General features: G+C 38.8%; 1 protein-coding gene across 3 annotated transcripts in view; it reads left to right on the top strand.

Moving 5' to 3' along the window:
- Nucleotides 1–8383, top strand: part of ACOX3 (acyl-CoA oxidase 3, pristanoyl) — a 31888-nt gene extending 23505 nt beyond the window's left edge. For all 3 annotated transcript variants that reach the window (XM_036382122.2, XM_036382121.1, XM_036382123.2), the window contains 5 exons: nucleotides 627–742; nucleotides 3326–3500; nucleotides 3984–4051; nucleotides 4737–4823; nucleotides 7968–8383. In XM_036382122.2, the coding sequence (XP_036238015.1) occupies nucleotides 627–742; nucleotides 3326–3500; nucleotides 3984–4051; nucleotides 4737–4823; nucleotides 7968–8087 (566 nt within the window). In that variant the 3' untranslated portion in view covers nucleotides 8088–8383. The remainder of the gene's footprint in view (nucleotides 1–626; nucleotides 743–3325; nucleotides 3501–3983; nucleotides 4052–4736; nucleotides 4824–7967) is intronic.
- The last annotated feature ends 9523 nt before the right edge of the window (nucleotides 8384–17906 follow it).

Raw genomic sequence — 17906 nt, 5'->3', positions numbered from 1 at the left:
ATACCGTAAGGTATCCTCTACATTAAATCTTCAGCTGAGAAACAAGCTTCCTGGATTCATGCAAGGTCTTCATGCTGAATAACTTAATAATAACTTTTGAATAACTTTTTACCTTTATAGTCCTAGGCTGCTCTTAGAAATATGACACAATTATGTGCAAAGCTAGTAATTTAAATGTGATTACATTCAGCCACCAGTGAAAACAATGGTGCAAGTCACATGCTTCCTGTAACTGTGGACTGTCTTCTGTTCTTGTACTCTCAGAAGAGACTTTGTACCTTGCAGGTCTAAGCCTTCATCTGAAAAAAAAACCAACAAAATTTATTCAAGTAAGAAGTCTAAACTGAGCTGTGGATACACCTTGTCTTCCAGTTTGGGATCAGTTTGAAGAGGTGTTTGGCCAGACATGATTATGTCTTCAACTGTACCCTCACAATCTGACTGTTATCCCCAGATATTTATTGTATCTACATTAATGGAAAAAGTGACATGTCAATGGATTGATTAATTGATGGTTTCACTTTTCATCTCAAGTAACAAAATCTGGGGCTGGCAATAGAATTTTCATGTGACTTTTTGCATCATAACTGTGAATGTTAAAAATTTTGCTTTTTTCTTTTTCATAGTTCCTTTAGCAGCTTATAAATGGTTGGTTTGCTATCTGCTCCGAGAAAGTGACCTAAAAATGAATAAGGAGAAGCAGGCTGGACAAAGTGATTTTGAGGCAAAAAACAACTGTCAGGTAATACTTAATAATCTTTCTTATTTTATATATTTCTTTTCATCCAAGTCTTTCAATTTCTGTTAGTTTTATCTTCTTTTGTCATAAAGTACAATTTCCTGAACCATAAAGCAGCAAGTCAAATAACTAATAAAACTTAATACCTGACTGTGTGCGTTGCATAGAACATGTTAGCATGATGACAGTTACCATCAGTAGAAATCTTCCAGGATATATTCAGGATATATTTCCCTTCAGAAAAGTTGCAGGCATGTGCTGTGTGATGTCTGCAATTTTTGATAGCACAACTTCTGAAGACTAAATCTGTTAGGATTAAATACACTGCAGCATCTTATTATTACTTCTCCATCTTCACTTGTGGCCAAATACATAGTGTAGGAAAGAATCTTGCTCTGGCAGGTAGGTAAACTAGATGACCTAATAGGTCTTTTTCATCTCTAATTCCTATAGTGCAAAGTACTCATGAAAGATACCAGACTGACAGCATTGGAACCTGAAAAGGAAACATTGACAATTTACATACAGCAGATCCACTCTCTCACCAGATAGTTTTAACAGCTAGGAATGGCTTAACTCCAAATTTCAGTATTTATCCCCAAGCTCATCAGATTCCTCTACTACCTCCATGAGAAAAATTGGCTCACATCCAAAGAATGAGCACTTGTCATTTGTCATTGGTCAGTTCCCTGAAGATGGCTGGTGTCATTTACTTTATCTGCAAAGCTAAAAAACAGCAAGAAGGAATAGTCAACATTCAACTCTGCACCTAGAAAGTCCCAGCCTGTCTTCAACAGGGGATGATCTGTGTGAAACCACTAACAGGGGGAGAAAATCTTTCCTGCTTTTACCCTAGAAGCAGCTTATAGAGAAATTCTTCAGGGTCAAATCCAGACTGGGAATTGCCAGAAACTCCAGGCTGATTGCCTGTCAGTAAGCCAGGTTTTGGTGAAGCTGGTGTTTGGGCCAGTGCATTAGAATGGTGAGCTCAGAAGTATGAAGATTTCCTTATCTATTATATTTAAAATTCAAAGAGGTTTGGGCACACAACTGCTTTTGAGATAGGTGTAGATATACTTTAGGTCATTAGTTTTTCTTTTCTCTCTACAATTCATCCTCAGGACAGCAGGACTTTTTATTTTAAATGTCATGCCTCAAAAACATTTGAAAATGATTTACAAGCTATGCTTTGAAGACATGTACATATTTGATTTAAAACTTTCTGGGCATGAAGAAACACTTTTCTATCAGCCCAGTGGTTGACTAATACAAAATATTTGTTCGTGCTATGGGGGATCTGGAAGAGATTCCTAGTCTATCCCTAGGTTATTTTGGTTTGGGCACAGCTTGATAGAAACAGTACAGAAGTGCAAGCAATGGGAAAGAGGAAAATAGAATTATAGAGGAGAACAACAGGAAAATAATTCTTAATGTTTCATTTGGGATGTTAAGATGCATTTCATTCTGACTAGGGAATTAGCATATCTCAAAAAAAATCTAGTAATGGGGCAGTCCTTCTTAATGCTGCAGGGAATAAAGGATGTGTATTTTGCTGTTTATAAATGTATCTGAGCTTGGACATAAGTGTGCCACTGGGCAGCTGCTGTTGAGAGAGACAGTGATCTTTGGAATGTGACTTCTGTATATGCTGCCGTGGATCTAAATGCAAGGATATTGCAATTATTTAAAAGAAAAGAATTAAAATAATTAACTAATTCTACAGGAAAAAAATCAACCTACAAACAACCCAAACCTTAACAAAATCAACTTAAAACAAACATGAATTACATCATTGCAGCAAGTCAGCCAGGACAGCAATGGCATCATATTCCCCTGCTGTTCATCAGCTAGAGTGTTGTCAGTCAGCAATCCATTCCATGGCAGCACAAATAACAAAGCTGAAGTATATAAATGTAGACAAGTGTTCCTATGTTAGTACATACAATCACTAAGGTTATATACTTTGCATTAACAGTAACTGGTGACTTGTCTTTCTCATCAGATAGCTGGGAAGGACTAGATGAATAGTTCCTTCAAACCATAGTGCAATCTATTACAATCCATCAACAGAATCCACTCATGCTAACGTGATCAGATTTTTTTTTATTATTTGAAGGGACTGTAATAATTTTTCAATAGGAAGATTTGTATCCTCTCTATAAAACTCTGGATCATATTAAATAAATATAAGCCTACCTTTTTCTTCTTAGATTCACATAGGTTTCTTAACAATCCTAAAATCAGCAGCCCTGATTTTACATTGTCTTCTCTCTGATGTAGCTTCTTGATGCCATAAAGCCTGGCTGAAACTGCCAAATTACACTGGTAATAGGCATTCCATCTTACTTCTAATAGGCATTTCATGAGACATTCCATAACTAACCTTTGCACAGACATTGTGGGAAGTGTTTTCTCCTACTGTAAGAATTTTTCAGACTAGATCATCACACATGAATCAGCAGAACTCCACTAACTTCACCAATGCCATTCTGCACAGGCTGAGGACTGGTTCTCTGTGTTTTGCTGTACTTTTTTCCTCAGTGTTTGTGTTTTGTTCCTCAGTGTTTTTCTCCCCTGTCTCCTCAGGTGTACTACTGTCGGTCTCTGGCTCTGGCTTTCATTGAGCAGACAGCCTTACAGCGCTTCCACGACTACAGCCACGATCCCAGTGTCCCAGCAGCTCTGCAGCCAGTGCTGAGGCATCTCAGTGCTCTCTATGGGCTCTGGTCCTTGAGTAAACACCTGGCTGTGCTCTACCAAGGTGAGGTCAGCTCCCTGAATGTGCTGTGCACGTCACTTTTATAAAAAGTACAAAAAGTACTCCCTGGCCAGGGCAGGGAATCCTAGTGATGATTTATGTTACAGCATTTTCTTACTGCTTATTTAATACGAAATAATCATTCTCGACCAAATATTCAGGAGCAGGAATCTGCAGTGAAAAATTAACCCAAAAGTCTCTCTCTTACCTCAGAGATGATGGAGAGAGAAGAGGTTTTGCTGTGATCCAGTGCTTGTGTGAGAGGATGAGGGATAGGCAGCAAGATGCTGTAGTGCAGCTCATTACTGCAAAAGGCTCTGCATAGCTTAGATTAAGAGTTTTGCAGTCAGCTCATTAATGAAATACTGTCAGTTCGATTACACAGGTGCAGTTACTTACTCTTGACTACTGAACTCATGAACTTGACAAAAAGTTTTTATCAATGTAATCTTAACTGGTATAAGCTTCTCTGTGAATATTTTTTAGGTGGCTATGCTTCAGGGGAACAACCTGGGAAATTTATTCAGGATGCTATTCTGAAGCTCTGTTACAGGGTAAGCCTGTTTATTGTGATTAAATATATAGTATATAAACACTAAAAATGAGATACATAGCTTACGGTCATCAGATTATTCTGTACTTCATGGGGTAAGTTAGCAGGATATTACAGTAATGGTTTCTGAATAATTTTCTGTGAAGTTTAGCAACTCACTGACCCTGAATCTAGTCTTAATTTATTTCAATAAATGGAAAACAATATGTCCTACCAAACAACACCATAGCATTTTTGGCCTTGCAATCTTTATTAGAAAGCCAGTGAAATATTTTAACACAGTTCTTTTTATTTAATTTCTAAGTGATTTTGTGGGGTTTTTTTCTTAACACTAAAGCTTTCCAAACTGCAACATATTCTTTGCAGGTCAGCAGCACTTCAAAGAAGAATCTGGTCATTATATTTTTAAAGTCCAAAATGATCATGTTTTTATGTGTAAACAGCACCAAATTGGTTAAAATGTGTTTAAAACCCCCTAGGTGAAGGAAGAAAACATTTGAAATACAGTCTTTTTTGGCAGTTACCCTGGGAGTGAAAGAAATTGAAATAAAAGTAGGCTACTAATTGTGGATTTCTCTTAAATTACCAAAGCTGGTACTTTATGAAAGTAATTTTTATGCTGCTCTGTAGTTCAGCCATAGACAACTGCAGAAGTTGTCAAATGTGTCTCTTTTGGTTTTAAACAGTTGAAAGATGATGCAGTTGCCCTGGTTGATGCCTTTGCTCCTTCTGACTTCATTCTCAATTCTGCCATTGGTAAAGCAAGTGGAGAGGTAAGAAAACCCATTGTAAAATTTGTAACTTTAATCATGAAGAAGATTATTGCCTGTAATTAGCCTTAACATATTCAAGACATTTCACAAGTACAAAAGAAAAGAAAGTCAATTTTTCAGTGGAAAATACTGCCAGAGTTAAATTGATGTCAGCAGAAAATGAACTTTTTCATTTACTGGAGATATGCTTCAATGGGAGACTTGTATTGCTGTAGTTTGCTGTTGTGGGCATCTCTGCACTGAACTGAAAAAGGGCTGAGAGAAATTTTTGGTGTAGTTACACAAAGCTAGAGTTAAGAGCATAAGAAGGGCCATACTGGATTCACTTCACAGAATTCTCTGTGGCTGACAGGGATGGATGTCAAAGAGAACACTGGGAAACAGATGAAAAAGTGAGGTGTTCTTTTCCTGATGTCTCAGCTGTTGGCAGTTTAAGAGATGTCTCATGCCATAGGTTCTGTTTGTATCATTCTCTTTAGTAGCCACAGATGTAGCTATTCTCCATTTTTTCCCATCCATTTTCAAATTCAGCTGTCATTTGGCTTTTATCACACCATCATTTCTACAATTTAACTATGAGTACTTTTAGAAAATACTTCCTAGTCCCAGTCCATATCTATTTACCACCTATGGGAGCCTTTTCATTCCTCTGACAGACCTTGTTTTCCTTCTCTGTGTATTTTCTGCTTCTGCCATATCATTTCTGAAGTAGCATAACCAGACCTACAAGCAGGACTCGGGGTGTAGGTGGACCATGGAGTTGGCTACAACAGCTCCTGGTCTCTCCCTTCCTTTTTCTTTTTACATATTTCAAGATCTGTCTTTTTTCCAAAATCTCAGCAACCCAAAATTCTTGCTTACTGATCCAAACCTACTCATCAGGGCTGAGCTGTGGGATAACTATTCTGCAGAGACCAGTGTCACAGCACAGTAGTTTGGGTTGGTGTGGATGGATGCTGCAGACAATCCCTGGAGCCTGGGGAGCCTGCCAGGATGTTTGACAGGAATGCTGCATCAGACTCCGTGGTTTTCAGTATTTCATGTGAATTCTTGTCTGAAGTTGCCCCTTGTTCCCATGGTGATCCAGAAATACAGAGGGCAGAACAGATGTTTCTAAGCTGACCTAACACAATGATTACTTTGTTAGCAGTCTTTACAAATGAGGCAGGAAAGGCTGGCTGTACCTATCCAGCCATCTCCTAGAGGGTTGTAATCATCACTGGAAACTTTGTTTCCATTTCTATAAGATTTTTGAGGATTAAATTGATGCAAGAGGTCATGGGAGGGGAGCTCTGAAGGTAACTCTTCAGAGAAAGAACATAGTTTGTTAGAATGTTAAAAGTATCTCTATTGGCCAGAAGCCCATTTTAACACATTTCTCTGGCTCTAGCAGAAGCTGTGAGCAGATGCTTTAGGCAGAAATGTAAAATATGGTACAAGTACACAGTGATCCATTCCTAGAATAGTATCCCCTCTCTAGCAGTCACCTGGAGATTTCTTATCAGTAGCTGATAAAGTTGTCATGATGGATTTGGCTGGCTCTTCATTGGGTACCTCTTAGCTCTTGCAAATGCAGAAGCCATAGAGACTTATTAATATTAGATATTAATATTAGGAGTATAATATATGAGAAATGCATCTAGGAATCTAAACACTTCCTCATGTACTTACTTTTTTATAAATTCATTGAATCATTGAGAAAATAATTTTAATCAGTGCTATTCAACCCATGTTCTATAAAATTCAGGAAGGTTTTCTGAATTGCCTGTAAGTCTGTGGTTTTCAACTTGTGTAAATATTTACACAACTGAAATTCAAAAAAGGCTGCCAATCCCTCACTCAAAATGCTTATTAAAGATCATTGTCTCCTGGCTGTCTAAGTTTAATCCTCTATTCATTGATAGCTTTGCACCTTCTAAGAACCAATGCAAACATTTTAGTAAAAATTACAGTATTTTAAAGAATAGATTATCCAAGTACAACAAAAAGGTGACTTTAATACAGGATAAATTGTGTTGTGCTGCAGTGAGTGCCTTGCACTGTAAGCCACAGATCATAGTTAGAGCTGAAGAAAGATTTCAAATTTTTTATAGGCAGCCTTAAGCCCTAAAGAAGAATTCAGATTCTCTTTAAAAGGAACTTTTGATGGTATGGATAATTTCTCCATAAAAGTTAATCTTTATTTCTCCATAAAAGTGAATCTTAATCTCAGCCTAAGTCTGTGAAGGTATTGCCACATTTATTTCAGGATTAATTAAAACTTGTTAGACAATATTTAATCAGAATTAGAATGGAATAAGTAGTTGACATTAGGCCATGTAATCAAGGTAAAATATATTTAATATTAAATGTATTATATTTCAGTATTTATTTATGTCATCACAGATATTTAGGACCACAGCATCTTTTGATGAAGAAAAAAGGCATTTCACTTTACCTCACTGACTGCTTTTATACTACATTATTATTTTGTTACACTGTGCTCTCTTACTGCTGAAAATATGTTCTTTCTTTTCTGATTTTGCTATAAAGTTATTTAAAGTTTTAAGCTTCTGTTAATTATGAATTAACAAATATTGTTAAAATTCTACTTTTGCAAAGTTTGTTTCTTTTTAACTCTTCCGCAAAAAAATTGCAAATTAGTAAAACGACAAATAAGCAATCTGCTCTCGAGAGAAGAATTTCTTATGCTCAAATCAAACAGTTCACACTGGGAAAGAAGTTCTGTTCCTTTCCAGAAGTGTGTTCAAACAAAGATAACAGCAGCTGTCCATGAGTGCTTTCAGACACAGCCCTCAGGTTTGGACAGAACAAAGATTGGCTTAATCTAATCTTGTTTCCAAATTTCTACCTTTGATAGTACAACTCCTGTCAAGTTGAAAACCAGAGATAATAAAGGTTTCTGGTTTCCTGCTCTTATCCAAGGATGGTCTAAATGATTTATACAGAAGTCTGATGTTTACAGTACTTTGAAATTTTGTGCTTATTGTTCTGTTTGTTCTTGCCTGTACATAATTATTCACATTTGTTATCTAGAAATTCAATCAAAATCTCATTTCAGCCAATAAGTTAACTTAATAATTTGTCTTGTGGAAGTTTTGTTTCCTCTCAGTGCATTAATCCTTTTTAATTATTATTTTGCAGTTATACAAAAATATGTGGGGAGAGATCCTTCAAGGCAACAAAGCTCTGAGCAGACCTTCATGGTGGGCAGAATTTTGCATGAATAAACCTGTTATAGGCAGGCTGAGGTCAAGATTGTAAACCAAACAGCTTTTAAGAGTCTGGATAGGCCTGAGATGGATAGCTTGTGACAAACATCAGGAGGAAATGAGGCCATATGAACGCTGAAAATGGAACGGATTTTCACTGAGAGGTGCTAGGTTTTAAAATAACTTTGAAATCAAGTCCAACTTGATCTGAGGGACTGTTAACTTAATAATGACAAGATCAAGAGCAACACATCTGCACACTATACATATTTACTCAATAATTTAAAAAATGAAGATTTATTTTAATCATTGCTTTGCAAAGTTTATATTAAAAAGATTTTCCAATCACTCTCTTGTTGTTATTTTCATATTCCAGAAGGTAAATAATTTAAAAAAACATTTTCCACCAGGGATTATGAATAAGCTGATAAAGGCAAAAAAAAATTAGGACAGGCTGGACAAAACCTGTACTAACTATGATTATAGTGAGAGAACACTGGGAGAGCATCTTTCCCTCTGCTCCCCTGTCCTCAGATTGCAGAGAACCAACCTGTATTGCCTTTCAGAAGACCAGAAAGGAAGAGGTCAGCACAAGCAATGGTTTCAGTGTCAGCAGAGGCAGCTGTCTGTCCTTGGGGGTACAGGATGTCTCTGGGAGCTTGCTGGCTGCCCCAGTTCTGAGGAACCAAACAGAAACGTGGCAGTGTGGAATGATGGCTCTGATTAGTGGCACACCCTGTGTTGTCTTAGCTCAGAAGTGGGAAATTGGAAACAATCACACTGTTAGCTTTTAGCTGAAAGGAATGTTCTTTCAGTGAAGATAGCTTCTTAGCCAGACTAAGAGTAGTCTTTAAATGTTAATAATTTTACCACGTCAACTTCAAGGTCAATTAAAAATTATCACACTCCAGTTTAAAAACAAAAAAGCCAAAGAAAAATCTGAACTCCAAAGGCTGTTGTTTATAGTCCCATTGGAAAAATGGATAAAAGTTACCCTGTTAAACTGTATTTTTTTCCTTAATTTCTTTTTCTTCACCAGAGATAGTCAGTGTTGCCTGTGGTTTTTCTGCCTCTATTCTTTCTTCTTTTCTAATGAGGTACCTTAACTCAGGATGTCCTGATAGAAGCTCTTTTCTTGCAGTTGAACTGTAGGAAAGTTTAACCTTCTTTGCTAAAAAAAACCAACCTAGTATAAAGTGTTTATTTTCTTTGAACTTTTTTGCCTCTTTTAATAAAGTCCAATAGGTGGCATCATCCTATGGAAGAAAAAATAGATCAGTTAAACAGCTAAACATCTATCATTAGATGTTATGGGGTCATGGGGTATCCTGATTATCTTTAGGAATTTTCCATATCAATGGAGCATCCAACAAGTGTCTCTGAAGGAAAGAGGCAGAGCTTGTAATGGCCAGTATCCAATGTGAACACCAGGAACTCTGGCAGTGAAAAAGGCACATGGAGAAGAGATGCCATGCTGCATTAAATGTAGTAGCATTGATCTGCCAGTCCTCATTCTGCACTATCAATGCTGATCAGCAGCATTACTCTGCTGTCATACATGTGTGTGATTTCACCATTACCTCTGAGCTCTCCATAAGTGACTCAGTCTTTTCTTGCCTCCTTCCCCACAGCTGGGAAACAGCTGTGTGTAAATCTTGTGTATAAACTGTAAGTCTGTTTAAGAGGCCTTGGTAGCCCAGAAAAAAATCACAAAGGTGTTTGGCATATAAGTTAAGCCAGCTTCATCCCAATAAAAAAAACACAGCAAAAGTGTGTCACAGTAGCAGAGACCTGGAGACCTGGTGAACCACAAGGATACTCACCAAACACAAGACAAGATAAACAGACACCCTGTAAAAATATATCCCTAAGCCCTTCCTGCTAATCTTCTTTATTATGACTATTCTGGCAACAGCCAAACTCCCTGATACAAGCTGTGCCTCTCTCTGATGATAAGGGCTGTCAAACTGGCAGGAAAAAGTGCTGTTTGTTCTGAAAAGCTTCTAACTTCAACTAGAGCCAGCACAGCAGAGGCTGCACCAGCAAGGACATGATTATGGGCAGGCAAAGTGGGGTGCTCAGTAAAATAGCTCAGTTATGGACCCAAAATATGAAATGTCACAGCCTGCAGTAGGCTTGGACCTTCATGGGACCCTTGGACACCAGGTTGATGGCAGGAGTTACAGACCTGAGCACCAAAGCTGTAATAAGTAGAAGCACTGTGAGGCCTTGGGCATTTACTCTTTAAAAACTCCTGCATCCCCAGGCACTGGGTGCTGGTGGCTGCTCCCCAGGGCTGCTTGCAAGCTCAGTGCCAGTGTTCAGCAGCTCTCAGGCTTTCCGTGCTGCAGCCAAGGCTGTCACTGACACCCAGTACAAAGCCATGGTGCAGCAAAGGCAGACTCATTCCATGGGCCAGAGCCACTCTGCACTCAACATTATCAAAAGTAGTATTTCCTGTATGAATACCTGGATAACTGTGGATCAAGTTCTTTAATCAGGTATGACTATGAATTTCTGATCTGTATTTTTAGCCAGATCTGTGTAATCAAATGAGAAGAATTTCCTCTGAAGTCAACAGCCAAAGGTTCCAGAGATCTTCTATGTCCAGCTTCTCAGAGCAGGAGAATTTGTAGCTTTGAACTTGCAGAGCTGCAGCATGGAAAGAGAGAGATGTCATGAAATTTGGCATCCAATTATCTACTAAATCATAGGGCAATAATTCAACAACTACCACAAGATGTCATTATTATATGCAGTTTCTTCCTCTTTGTAGAACATTAAATAAAAGAGGCCTCTGGCAGAACAGAGAAGTCATTTCCCTCCCATTTCAAATGCCAAATAAAGTTGGATGTGTCATTTTATCTTGGTTGGGGAGCTGGGTCAAATTCAGTCAAATAGCTTCAGTCCAAAATTATTTGGCCTCAGGGATCCATCCTTTTAGGCTGCCACGTGAAGGCACCAGAAAGCTGAATCCAAACAGGCCTGAAAGAGCCTTAAAACTGCTTCCCCAGGGCCCTGTGCCCCTCTCCTCTCCTGGAGAGTGGCAGTTTTCTGCTTTGTGACTCTCAAACCACCTGCCTGCCCAGGGTATTTCAAACCAGGTATGTCTTCTGTGTGCTGATGTGACTCAAAGCAAAAAGGTTTTAACAGAAAGACTGAAATTGTTTATGTGTGCTAGAACACTGAATGCACCTCCCTTGCTGATGTGGCAAGATAAATACACGAATATTTCACATCACCTTTTTAGGAGTGCCTTGTGGGTCAGGTGGAAACCCGGCCATGCTTTATATCTGCAATTCCGTGGATGTGGATTTAGAGGTGCTTGTTTTCTGCAGGAATCAGTAGACTCATATGCTGCTCTTTCTGTCTGAAAGCCTCCTTCCCACTGCAATTAATGATTTATCCCACATTCTGCAGGGATGCAAGTTCCTCTTCTGTTTGCCTTTGTTCATATATTTTCTTTACTGACTTAATGTGTTTTCAAACACAAGTGGTGATTTCACACCAGCCCGTGCTACCATCATGAGCAGTCTGTCCCTCTGTTCCAGCCATATGGACATCACAGGGTGTCCTCTGCTAGCACCACACCTTCACAGGCCTCAAGGGTTTGTTATTCTCACTTCTCATTAGCCTGAGATCACAGTGAGATCATTTCAGCTCGGCTCAGGGGCCTGAGGAGCACCACGGGCCAGGGGAGCTGCTGCATGAGACATCCATGTGATGGTCTAAGCTGAGGCACACGCTGCAGCCAGGTGGGGTCAGCTGGGTCCCAGCAGGCTGCACACAGCACTGGCACTGGCAACAGGGGCACAAAGCTTCCTTCTTCTCCAAGCAAGTCAAGTGACAGGTTAATGAGATACAGCAGAGCATTTCACATCAGCTCCTTTCAAGGCAGAGAGAGGTAAATGCTGAGAAAAGCAGTTCTGCTGACTACCTTGCCTTGTTTTATTCTCAAATGTTTGCAGCCTGGTTGTGATTGTTCAGCATTGCCTCAGCATGAATCCCTCTTAAATGAATTCAAGTTCCATCAAGAGTTTTTTCAGTGTGTTTGTCACATAATAGACGAGTAAGTGCGTGGCTAGAAGAATTCCCAGTGTATTTCCTGAAGGCAGTTTCCACATTTTTACATTTTGTTTGGTCAGCCTTAGTGTAGAGCATCTGCTGAGCTTTGCAGTAGTCTCCAAAGACCCAGCATCATTAGGTAATAGCTTCCTTTACCTGCCCATTTTCTTCCATCCTCCTGCCCTTCCCAGCTCATTTCACTTGTCATCTTCTCTCTACTCAGAACTTTGCTAATTACTTATTTTTGCCAACTTGTAAAATATTCATTGTTTTTCCTTATTTTAAGCAAAGGATATTTTTAAATTACATGTTCTTGGGTAGAGAAAATGCTTCAATTGATAATGTCAGTTTTTTCAGAGGGCAGCATATTTGTCATGGAGTGGTAACCAGGAGTTAGAAAACAACCTGGAAGGACCAGCATGGATCTGGAGTTTGTCCTGTGGCTGTGACTGGGATGTGACTTATGCTTTCCACATATGATCCATGGGCCAGGACAGCTTCCAGGGCATCCAGAGGAAAGCCACCACACTGCCACTGTATTGTAGAGCAGGTACTGCACTTGCCACCTCCTCACCACTCCACAGGGCTTTTGGGGCAGCCTGTCCACAAGCAGTGGGCAACTATTGCCTGAGAATGAAACCTCTTTTAACAGTGTTTTGGGGTTTTATTTTGTAAAATGTAAGAATCAAAACAAAAATGTATAGACAGACATAATTTCCTATGGCAAAAATATGAGCTTCAATAAAATGGTTTGTAAAGAGGCAGAAGAAATATTCAACAAGTGGTTCTGAACTGTATTTATGTGTTCTTATCACTGAGATGTGATGAAATACTTTCCAATCCCTCAGTAACCCAGAAAGCTGTTAAGCAACACATACTATGGTAAACACTAAAATCAGCAGAGCCATGTAAAAAAAAAAAATGGTGAAGACTTGACTGGCCTAAACACACTCATTTATCTTATATTTAAGAGTATCAAAGAAATTGCACCAGGCCAGAGTTAGCTGTTCTACCAACATTTTTAAAGGCAGAAAAGTGACAAACTTGATTCTATGAAAAACAAACTAATGGAAAACCTGAGGGGGGATTAAGTTAATAAAATAATTACCATATAGCAATACAAAAAATACAAATCAGAAATTTTGCAGAAAATACAGTTTTTCAGACAAACCTGATTTAATTCCAGGTATTCTTAAACTTTGATTTTTGCATATATGTGACATGCAACATAGAGATGAAGAAAATCAGCATTCTGTCTATCAGCAAACACACTCAGGAAGCCATCAGTGGAGAAATCATTCTCTGTGCTTTAGGGATGTTGTTAAGGATAATCCTAAACCTGCCACTGCTTATTATTTTCCTCAGTGAGCTGGAAATAATTTTAAAATCTCTTCTATTAAATTGTGCATAATTGGTGGACTGGTAAATTAGGTGAGAACAGATATAATCTGAAATGCTTAGTAAGTTTAAACCATATTGGTTTGCTGACCCAAGTGTGCAACCTCTCCTTCAAAAATGTAGGGGTGAAGAGAGATTTTGTCATCCTAGGCCAGACAGAGCTGAGGGAAGGTGAGTGCTTTTCTCTCTGATGTATTTGGGAGAGAATTGAAATTTTTCTAAATGACCCAGGAGTGTCACAGGAAGAGTAAGAAAATGCAAGATCATTATAGCCCTAATACGATCAGAGAATTGATTCTTGTCCAGTTCTCATGTTACAAAAGCCAGCTCCAAATGCCAGCCAGCCTGGAAAATGGAAACTGTATTGTGTGTGAGTAGTCATCTGTGCCTGCAGAAACCATATGCCAAACTCCTGCTTTCCTTACAGGGTACAACGTAACAGAAAGGAGCCAAAATACTGAATTCAAAGCCAGAGAAAGGTGTGGTACAACAAGAAACTGAACAAACTCAATGTTTAGCATGTCAAAGAGGAGCTTAAAATTTGGAGCAATTGCAGTTTTATATGCTTCTCCAAAGTGGAGCAAAATGTTGTATGTCAAAACAAATATAATTTGTGTCTGATCACTGGGGAGAGATTTAAGGGTATGGTTTACTTTGAAGGAAGGTTTGTGCATACACACATTATTTGGGATGACCAAACCATGGTCTATGGTTTTGTTACATGCTGTACCAAGATCCTTTAAATCAGAACAGCTGGTGCCATATGAACTGCCCTCCAAAAACATACTTGTCTGAGTGTCATTAAATAATGATTTTTTTTTCTAAGCCCACACAAACACTTGGCTTTTTCCATCCAGTTTATCAATGATGAGTGTTTGCAAAGTCCAGAACTGAGCACTGGCTGTGTTTCACTAGTGTGAGGGAGAAGCCAGGAAAAACATATCTCCTGGGGAGTATTCCCAGCTGTAAATTTATTTTTGACACATATAGGATGGAATTGGGTTTCTGTGCTTGTTTTGATCTCCTTACAAATTCTTATTAAAGGGATGTCTTCCAGCCCTGCAGAACTGCATATCCTGTTCCAGTCCTAAATCTGTGGGTGAGTCCTGCAGCCAGAAGTGTGGGGCACTGGGACAAACACACCAGTGCCTCAGACACTCAGCAAGCAGCAGCCCAGTTCTTTGCTCAGTACATAAATATTTGCCTGGTTGCACTATGCTCTAGGGCAGATGAAAACCATGTATTTTTTTCACAGCCATCAGTTGCAATCAGTGCTGTTCATCCAAGGCACAGCCCATGGGCACAGGTCCAGCCAGAGCCACTCTTTGCTCTCCCTGTGGCAGTCACCAGGAGATCCTTTGGAGGTGGTGCAGGGCTGTCCTGCCGTATCCCACTGGAGCAGAAGGAACAGGTTCTTACCCTGCACAACCCATTGTGGTCACAGAGAGAACATGTCTCCAGGGATTTTCCCTCTATCTCTTTGGATCACTTTTTGCTTTGGATTAAATTCAAGCAAGTTCTTGAACGGGGAGGAGAGAATGAAAGAAAATTTTACCTTTCTAATGACCAGGTTGTCTGTTTTGACAAAGAGGAAGGCAATAGGCATGGAATTGCTTAGCTATGTTATAATTTCTCCTCCTCAGAGTCCAAATTTCTGGTGTCTTCTCATTGCACTTCAGTTGTGAGGACAGTTCAACAACAAAAGTTGGAGTATTTGCAGTTTTATTTCTGTTGCCAGGCTCTCTGTTCATTGTGGGAGGATTCCATATGCAACCCGATATGATTTTCCTCTGTGTTAAGAAATAGTCCTGGCAGTAAATGGTTTGAGTCATCTTTCTGTTTGCTTGACTTCTCCCATAATAATATTATTCAAATCTTGATTCACCCCCTAATCTCACAAGACAGGATTTTAGATGTTTAAAGAAAAAAAAAATTCTTTTACTTTTTTTTTCATTTTGACCTAAGAAAGCTCAGAGTCAAAAGGCTCATATTGTATTTTGCTTTAATTAGGTAGAGAGCAAAAAACTTCTACAGAAAGGCACATTCCTTAGAAGGTCAGTCTGCAACGTGATTGATTACAGCTTGTTTTAGTGGGGAGGAATATGGTGGCATCATCATTAGTAGTGAGGTGTGTCTCACCACTTCTCAGAACCATCATTTCACCTCTGAACTAGCAGAGACATTCCCTCATGTGTATTCAAATTCCCATTCAGGGATGCAACCAAGATAGACAATTACAGGTCCAATAAAGGCTCACTCATAGATGTTCCCACAGCATAGGAACTGAAGCAACTCGAGTGTCATATGGTCAAGTGCTGTTCTTCAAGACAAGAATAATAGCTGTGTTAGTCCTGAAATATTACATTTTCTTCAATACAGATCCAATGTTAAATTGTAATTAACTTCTTGGAGCAGGCAGGCATAGATCTTGTCTTAGAAATCTAATACTTTTGCATCACATGTTTTTGTAGATTCTTGGTGGACTTGTAATGAACGAGAGGGGAAATCACAGCCCAGGGTCCCACCATCCTAAATGCTGTACACATTTACAGATCTCCAAAACACTGCAATTTAGAGAGAAGACAAGAAATTATGCACTTTGAACAAATCAATCTGTCAGTACTGGTGAGCACTATGTGCAGCAATCTCAATGCTCCATTTGCCATTTTTAGCCAAAATTTTCTGAGACCTTCCTAATTTGGAGAAGAGGATTTACGTGAAAAAGAGTAACCAGTGCTCAGCATCCAGAATGGCATGATGGAGTCTGGAGTAAATATCCTATCAGCAAATAAAAGATTTCAAAATTAGGATTGCACTATGATGAGTTCTGAAGACCAAGGGTTTACACTTAATGAAGGAATGAAGTCAGTGGAGAGACAAAGAAAGCAAGGGGTAGCCAAGCCAAGTCCTGTGCTAAGAGAAAGTGCAAATAATGTCTCATATTGGCATGGAAATGATAAGGACAGAGGTGCATTTTCCAAGGACAGAGAAAAATAAATAATGGGTACATACTTCTATAAGTATGTTTGAAAGGGAAGTCAATAGTTTTTACAGAGAACTCAAAAGAGTTTTAAAGTCTAGAGATAGTTTGGACATAAGAACAAGGCTGGCTGAGAGCTTTCATCCACACTGGAAATCTCTCCTTAAACCACTGCTTTAAGTAATTACATCTGTTAAACTTTTTGTTCAGTTATTTTTTTGCTTCCATATGTATCTAGGCAACACCTGGAATAATATTATTTTCTAAAAACTTCTAAAATGCAGTGGTTCACTGCAACATGTTGCAACATTTCCAGATACAGATTTCATACACACACAGACACACACTTATTTACAAAACTCAACCCACGTGAGTGTGTTCAGAAGCAAAAATAAATTATTTTAAGCAGGCTTATGCAAATCATTATCTTTCTGGTTGCTACTTTCTGTCAGAATTCAGACAAAAAATAAATGTCTAAATGTAGGTTAGCATGTATATTTTTTAAGAGTCATAACATTATCACAGTAATCATCTCCTTATGAAAGCATAATGAATGGCAAAGAGATAATAAGGAGCTATTTGTAATATGGCATATTAATTAGAATCATAATAAAAGTTAATAAGATCATTATATCAAGAGTTACACTGTAAAATGTGGGAAAGGGAATTCTCTTATTACATTCAAGAATTACAGTAGAACTGTGAGCATACTTTACATTTTAAGTTCATACAAAAAATAATTTGGTAAATCTAATTTTGTAATGAAGTTGCAGTTATATTTTTGAGTCACATAAGGGAATTCCTGTTATTTTATCAAATGCATCTTACAGAAGATATTACCACTTTAATTACCTCAAGATGTTTAGAGACATTGCCTCTTAATTAAAAATCAGAGGACCTAATGGCAGTGGTATGCCTAAGAGCTCAGGGAAATCATTTGTTGATCTGTGGTTGCTATGAGGCTATTGAGAGCTATAGATTGTCTGTGGATTAACATATAGCTATGCAAACTATAAATGGTTAGAAAAGCTTGAAGGTTTCATGCAAACTCCATGTCAAGACATACACCCTCTCTGATTACTGAGGCAATAAAATGTGTTTTAAATTATTTCATTGTACTGTTTCCACACTTCAAAGCCAAACTCTGCCTAAACCCATTCCTTGCATTTGTGACCTATGCAAACTCTGCTATATCTCATGCAGGTTATGGTGGGTGTCTATGGCACAGCAAGTAAGTCAGGGGTTAAACCACACCAAAAAAACCCAAACCCAATTGTGAATAGTCATCAGCAAGCAGTGGTCTCTGAGCCAGGGAGTTTCAGCCCATGAAGCTGAGAGGAGAAGAGCAGGCAGTCCCCTGTGCATAGGAAGCACCTCCCCAGCACCAGGGCTGTGCCCTGCCTGACCCTGTGCCACAGGAACCTGCAG

This window comes from Molothrus ater, chromosome 4 (assembly GCF_012460135.2).
Source record: "Molothrus ater isolate BHLD 08-10-18 breed brown headed cowbird chromosome 4, BPBGC_Mater_1.1, whole genome shotgun sequence".
NCBI lineage: Eukaryota > Metazoa > Chordata > Aves > Passeriformes > Icteridae > Molothrus > Molothrus ater.
The sequence above is the reverse complement of the archived record's forward strand: the minus strand, read 5'-3'. Positions and strand labels throughout refer to the sequence as shown.